The 7,433-nt window shown below is 57.8% G+C and overlaps 1 protein-coding gene across 1 annotated transcript; it reads left to right on the forward strand.

The window, feature by feature from the left end:
* Positions 1-2,104: 2,104 nt before the first annotated feature.
* Positions 2,105-6,429, forward strand: FAM69B (family with sequence similarity 69, member B; the record flags this gene model as incomplete). The annotated part of the gene is made up of 4 exons (XM_008948653.1): positions 2,105-2,239; positions 3,995-4,102; positions 4,309-4,485; positions 5,617-6,429. Coding segments are annotated over 4 exons (1,233 nt in total), but the record flags the coding sequence as incomplete, so codon positions are not given.
* Positions 6,430-7,433: the final 1,004 nt, after the last annotated feature.

Here is a 7,433-nt window from a genome sequence, read left to right on the forward strand (position 1 = left end):
TGGAGGGGACGCGGGAGGGGTCTCTGGTGGGCAGGCGGTGGGTGCAGGGAGAGCCGCACGGCCGAGGGGAGGGTTTAGAGCATCTGTGGGTCCCCAGGACAGCCGAGAGCTGGAGGGGTGCTGCAGCTCCACTCCCAGGGGAGCGGAGCCTTTGGCTGTTGTGTTCTTCCAAGACAAAAAGCCTGAGGAGTGGCTGTGTGGGGCCGTGGCAGTGGGCAGGGGCTGGGAACTGAGTCTGGCAGGGCAGCTGAAGCTGGGTGCAGTGACAGTGGGTGGGAGCCCTTGCCCTGGGATTGATGCCCCATGGCAAGGGAGTGACAGCTACTCCTAGCTACCCTTGGGAGCACCCCAGCCCTGGCACAGTCCCCACCACTAGGACCCATCATGAAACAGCCCCCCGTGTTCCCAGGGCTCTGCAGGAGAGCAGCAGGCATGGAGCAGGATTTTGTGCTGCTGTGTCCAATCTGCCTTTGAAATCAGCTCCAGCCCAAAGTCACCTCCCAGTCTCCCAGAGTCACTTCCAGGTCCCCCAGAGTCACCCTAAAACTAAACACAGCCTTTGGCACAGGCTGCCAGCTGAGGCTGTGGGCAGGGAAAGCAGCAGGCAGCAAAGCCCCTGTACCTTGAGACCGAGCCCTTCAGGAAACCTCAGCACCAGCTGTGAATCCAGAATAGTACCTGGGGAGCCTCTCGTAGCAATGATCCCCCAACTCCACGCTTCTTTCCACCATTTAGGGGACAATGAAGCCAGCACCCCCCATGCTGTGCTCAGGTTGCAATCCTGACCCCTCTTCTGCTCCAGAAATGTGATGGTTTCTGGGTCTCCATAAGCCAAAAGGGACATTTTGGCCATGCCAGGGCTTTGCTGCCCTGATCTGTGTCTCTAAGCGGGGTGTCCATGGAAAGGGCCCTTTTGCTGAGGGCAGGGGGCCTGGTGGGTCACCTGTCCATCACTGGGCAGTTTTGGGGGGCTGCTGCAGGGGGAGGATCTCCAGGGTCACAATATTTTGTGTCTAACCTCAGGGACTTGAGCTGGTTTGTGGCCCCCAGGAGCAACCACCCATCCTTTGTCTTTGCCAAGTCCCTGGTGTGGTTCCCTTCCCAAGCATCAATGAGCAGTGCCATTCTCAATGGGCAAACCAGGCATCGTGGCCACTTTGGCATTCCCAATTCATGTGTGAAATATCACAATCTCAGGGCAGATCTTCCTGCTTGCTCCCTCACCTGCCCATTCCTGCAGGAGGGCAGGAGGCTCCACTGCCTCTGGTTACTGCCACGGCGCAGAGCTGGGAGCATTTTTGGGCTGCAAGACCCAAGTGAAGCTCCTTGGCAGGTTGTGTTGGGGCTCCATCTGCCCAGATCCAGCCCTGTCCCAGCAGCATGGCACAGTCTCACTGGCTGATGCAGCACAAGGACAGAGGAGGGTGTCAGAGGTGGCCTTTGGCCAAGGGCTTTCTTGGCTCGGAGTTAGGCAGGAATTATCTATAGAAGGCATGAGGCAGGAATTATCTATAGGAACCATGTTTGACGCAGGGATTAATTCCCTGCCTGGAGGAATCACCAGGGATCTGCTCCATGTTATACAGGTCAGGTAAACAACCTCTGCTGTGGGGAGGGCAGATGGCAGCAGCACTGCTGGTACAGGGTCAGCGGGGGAGACATGAAACCAGGAGAAGAGAATCTCCCTGTGAGCCTCGGAGTTGTTTGCACGGAGTATCACCCATAGGCTTCCAGGCTCGTTACTCACCCTCTCCCACCCAGGCCTGGGGATTTGCAAAGGGGAGTGTGCCACAAAGGGCCTCCCTGAGCAGGAGCCCCAGTGGTGAACCCCAGGGTTGGCAGGGGAGTGGGCACCCACAGCTCCCTGGCACGGCGATGGGCAGCATCCAGCTCCTCGCAGCCCAACGCTGTAATCTCCCTGCTTTTAGGGAATTTTAAGTGACCTACTTGCAGCAGGAGTTGCATAATGGACTGCTGAATATATCTAAAGAAGGCTGGAGGTTTCCCCAGTGCTCAGGTTGGTTTGGACACAACTTGTCCTTGCCCAGCTGCCACCAGCCCGTGTGGAACCCCGACCTTCACCACTGCTTTCTTTTCCTTCCAGAGTCGCCTCCCGGGCATCAAGGTGAAGTACCTGCTGGTGGTGTGGCTGGGCATCTTCGTGGGCAGCTGGGTGGCCTACATGCACTACTCGTCCTACTCCGAGCTCTGCCGTGGCCACGTCTGCCGGATGATCATCGTGAGTTGTGGCCAGTGGCCCCCACGGCCACGCTGGTCCTGCCTTGGGGTGCCAGGGGGTGTGGGGCTGTGGCAGCCCCATTTCCAGCCCCCCAAGCCCTGTGTGGTGCTTTGCAGCCCGGCAGGCAGTGCCAGGGCAGCATCCTGCACAGGAGATGGGCTGGGGAGTCCTCCCGGGCAGCTGCCTCCAGTGACACCCCACGGAGCCCAGAGCAGGAGAGGTGACCTTACCCTGCCAGGGCCTCAGCAGAAGGATTTCATGAGATGTCAGAGGGAAGCTGGCCAGGGCAGGCCAGGCAGACGTGGGCAGGTTGATATCTGTGGAGATGAAGTTGCAATGTCAGAGCAGGATCTGCAGGCAGGGACAGCATCGTGCCAGCACCCCCTGTGCTGTGCAGAACCAGAGGAAAAAGGGGGAGCAGCCAGCCTGGGGGTACCTCTCTGTAGCTGCTGGCATGCCCTAAAGCAAGGACCAGCCTGCACAAAGAGCAGACCCCTTGGGAGAGCCCAGCTTGGTGCATTTTGCCCCTGCCTGGGGCTTGCAGTGGGGTGCAGCCTCCTCCCCACAGCATCCCCAGGGCTGGCAGCTGAGCAAGACCCCCAGGCTCGCTCTGCCCGTGCCCATGGAGCAGGTCAGGTTCCCGGCCCAGGCAAGGAGGGGGACGCCAGGCTCTGGCTGAAAGCACCTCGTTCATCAATCCCTCAGCAGAGGAGGGAGGCAGGAATTGCCATAACAACAGCGACGATCGTTTAATTTGATTTTCTGCATGACTCTGACCACGGGGGCTCAGGCACTAATTCCTGCTTAGAGCTCGGGGTTTAGGACGCTGTGTCTGGCCCTGTCCCCTGTGAGCAGGTCTAAGGGTTAATTCCCATCCACATCAAGGAAAAACAGAGGGAAAAGATGCAGTACATTTCTGCAGCTCCTCTTTTCCAGCCCCTCAGGCTGTCGTGCCCTCCCTGAGGAGCTGCAGAGCTGCAGCCTCTCCTGCCCGGGGATGCCTCCAGCTCCCAGCCTCCCGACCGAGCTGCCCAGCCTGCAGATCAGAGCCACTCCCTGTCCCTGTCCCCACCAGTGTCTGGACTGGGGCCAGCCCATTTCACAGCACGGGCTGCTGCTGTGCTGAAGCATCCTCATCTTTGCTCAGCTCCACGCTGCTCTCCCCCAGCCTCCCTCATGCTCTCGTCTGCAGACACACCCAGAAACCCGCTGTGGTCCCTCCAGCAGCACAGGGATCCCCACCAGCCCAGTCCCACCTTGCCCAAGGCACTGAGCCACCCCAAAGGGCCCTGCCTGTAGCTGGGGCTCAGCCCCTGCTACATCTGCACAATCCTCTCCCCCATTACAGTCTTAGATCTAGGGCCAGTAGAAATCTTAGGCTCTGAGAAGATTTTTGGCTGGGGTTTCTTTGGGAGACAGAGACTGGGAAGTTTGGTGGTGCTGGAAGTGGCTGGACTCTGAGCCTGGCATTACAGCTCCCCAAGGAAAAGTCTGATGCTGTCAGGTACACATGGTAAATAGAAAAGCCAAAGTGCAGGTACTGCAGGAAGGGGGGTGAGGAGTTTGGGCACAGCAGGGGATGGGTGTGGGGCTGGCAGCAGCTTGGGAGGATGGGGGGACTCGCAGGCCCCCAGCCCATGTCTTTGGGGTGCCCCAGATCACGAGCTGTGGGAATGAGCCTGGATCTGTTGGACTTCTTTGCGTGAACAGGGAGCTGCCCAGGCTGAGCTCCTCTCTCTGCCTTCCCCTCCCCAGTGTGACCAGTACAAGAAAGGAATCATTTCTGGCTCCACGTGCAAAGACCTGTGTGAGGAGCGCACCCTCCTCTTCCAGCACTGCCTCTCCTCCTCTCCCACCCAGCAGGTAGGTCTCTGCCCCAAGGGGGAATCCACCACAGGGCAGGGGATGGGTGCAAGCATCAGACCAGGGGAGATCTCCTCCTCCTCCCACCCACACATCTGCTCCTCACCCCATCCCTGGTACCCTTCCAAACCGAGCCAGAAACCAGTTCCCTGCACTCGCTCTAGTTTTCCCCCTGACCTGACCGTGTCTCCTCTCCTTTGCTGCAGGTTTATGGTGGGCTCTGGAGGGAGAGGGAGGTGATCATCAAATGTGGCATCGAAGAAGCCTTGAAGACAGACAACCACCCAGACTCTGTGCCCAGGAGGGACGTGGTCCTCTTTGACAAGCCGACACGAGGGACGTCCATGGACGAGTTCAAAGAAATGCTTCTCAACTTCCTGAAGGTCAGTGCAGAGTCCCTCAGGGATCTTTGGGGCCTGGGATGCCACTTGTGGTTCAGGAAGACTAAATGTGTGTCTCCTTCCCCTTAAAGGAGAGCTCCTCTGGCCCATGCTCCCCCATCTGCTGCTGGGGCTGGGCAGGGCTCCTTACCCTGTGCCACAGAGCAGGTACTGGACTAGCCTGGAGTAACCACCATTCATTCCCACACAGCAATTCTTATTTGCAAGATTTTAGTGGCAGCAGCCCTGGAGGCTGCTGTACAGTGGCTGTGGGTGGCACCTGAGCTGGGCAGAGCTTCTTCAGGAGCCCTGGCAGCCCTGGGCAGGGCTGTGCTGCAGTGGAGGGACAGCAGTGGGGCTCAGTGTTTGCTCTCAAAAGCTTGTTCCCATCTGGGTCTAGAGCAGCCCTGAGGGTGGTGAAATTCTGCTGGAGCCAAATCTGTCCAGCTCTACACAATGGTATGGGACTGGATTTGACCCCTGGGCAGGGCTCTGCTGCAGTGGAGGGACAGCAGCGGGGCTCAGCCTTTGCTCTCAAAAGCTTGTTCCCACCTGGGTCTAGAGCAGCCCTGAGGCTGGTGAAATTCTGCTGGAGCCAAGTCTGTCCAGCCCTACACAATGGTATGGGACTGGATTTGCTGGAGCACAGTGGCTGGTTCCTCCTCGCTCAAGCTCAGCTCTTTGCTGCAGCCTGGAGAGGAGAAGGCTCTGGGGAGACCTTACTGTGGCCATCCAGTACTTAAAGGGGCTGATAAGAAAGCTGGGGACAGACTTTTGAGCAGGGCCTGTTGGGACAGGACAAGGGGAGAATCAGGCTATAGAGAAGGAGGAAATTTCTGACACTGAGGGTGGTGAGCCCCTGGCCCAGGCTGCCCAGAGAGGTGGTCACTGCCCCATCCCTGGAACCATCCCAGGTGAGGTTGGCCGGGGCTCTGAGCACCCTGCTCTAGCTGCAGATGTCCCTGCTCCCTGCAGGGGGTTGGATGAGATGACCTTGACAGGTCCCTTCCCACCCAAAACCATTCTGTGATTCTCTGATTCAGTGATTCTACAATTCTCAGTCCAGATTTGTGACAGGAGGGCTGAACACAGAGAGCTGCAAGGGTCTGATGCCACTTCTTGTCCCATTTGCAGTCCAACCTGGGAGACCAGCCCTCCCTTGCAGCCTTGGTGAGCCGGATCATCGCCATGGCAGACGTGAACCGGGATGGGAAGGTGTCTTTGGCAGAGGCCAAATCCATCTGGGCCCTACTTCAGCTCAATGAGTTTCTCCTCACGCTCTCCTTGCACGAGAAAGAACACACTTCCAAGCTGCTGGGGCACTGCGGGGACCTCTACGTCACCGAGAAGATTCCCCACACCTCCCTCTATGGAGTGGATGTCCCCCCTTTCCTCCAGTCGTGGCTGCCTTCAGTCGTCCACCAAATCATCCACCAGTGGTTTGCACCAGCGTGGCCCCGGCGGGCGAAGATCTCCATCGGCCTCCTGGAGTTTGTGGAGGAGATATTCCACGGGACCTACGGGAACTTCTACATCTGCGAGGCCAGCTTGAAGAACGTGGGCTACAACGACAAGTACGACTTCAAAATGGTCAACCTGAGGAAGGTGGCAACGGAGATGACCATCAGAGGTTTCCTCAAGGGACGTCACTGTGAGCAGAACGTGGACTGCACCTACGGCAAGGACTGTACGGCCACCTGTGACAAACTGCTGAAGCAGTGCAAGGGCGACGTGGTGCAGCCCAACCTGGCGAAGGTCTGTGGGTTGCTGCAGGATTACCTGCTGTATGGAGCACCTCTGGAGCTGAAAGAAGAGCTGCAGAAACAGCTCCGAACCTGCATGACCCTCAGCGGGCTGGCCAGCCAGATGGAAGTGCACCACTCCCTCGTGCTGAACAACCTCAAGACCTTGCTCTGGAAGAGGATCTCCAACACCAAATACTCCTAACGGGGGGGGGAAGCACAGCCCTGGAGCTTCGAAGCGGCAATCTTGGAGCAAAGTCCACGGGTTGAAGGCCTGTTTCTCCATCCTCTCCCCCACAGGAAAAGTCCACCCTGCACAGGGAGTTCAGCCCCTTCTCCTTCATGGCAATCCAAGCATCCCACCGCCCGGCGGGATCGCCGGCAGCCGGGCAGAGAGCGCTGTGGGGCCGAGCTCGGGGGGCCCAGGGGAAAGAAACTGGCTCAGAACACAGTGAGGACACAGAGCAGCCCCAGCTGGACCCATCGGGCAGTTTCCTGATGGCCAGGGGAGCAGCACGGAGCGATGGGATCCATCATTCATGCTGTGCTTGGCACATCTTCTTTTGATGAACGTCTCCAATGTAAATAAAGAGCTTTTACGTGAGTGGCGCCGGTACCTCCATAGCAAACCAGCAGCTTCTCAGCACCTGTGAGCTAGAAGGGAGAACCAGGTAGATTTCCCTGTTCAAGTCTCTCCTTCAGTGTCCCAGTTGCCTGCTGCCAGGCCCAGCTGTGACTTAGGAAGCAGAGAAGGTGTCTGTTCCACAGCAGAGAATCCTGGCGATTCTCCCGCTCCTTTGTGAAGTGCCTGACCCCAGAGTGATGGGATGTCTTGGGCAAGGCTCCTGCCCGTGGCCTGAGCTTGGCAGCACGGGCCAGTCCTGCTCTTGTGTGCCAGCTTTGGAAGCACCTAAGGCCAAAAGGGACTGAAAAGGCCAAAAGCAGCTTCAAGAAAAAGGGCTAACCATGAACAATCCTGACCCGTGAACACACGTGCCCTGCAGGTTACTTCCTTTAATACTCAGAGCAGGGCTAAGCCAACCTCTCAATTTAGTTCTCCTAAAACTAAGCTGGGCTTGCACTGCTGAGGTTAAATAATACCAGAACAATCCAGAGCTTCTTTCATTATTAAAATGAATTTCCAGGCAAGCTTTCAGACATTTGGCTGTGTACACTCCCAGGTCCCTAACAACAGGCCCTTTAAATATT

The sequence above is a fragment of the Merops nubicus genome, unplaced genomic scaffold (genome assembly GCF_000691845.1).
Source record: "Merops nubicus isolate BGI_N331 unplaced genomic scaffold, ASM69184v1 scaffold18061, whole genome shotgun sequence".
NCBI classification, from domain to species: Eukaryota; Metazoa; Chordata; class Aves; order Coraciiformes; family Meropidae; genus Merops; species Merops nubicus.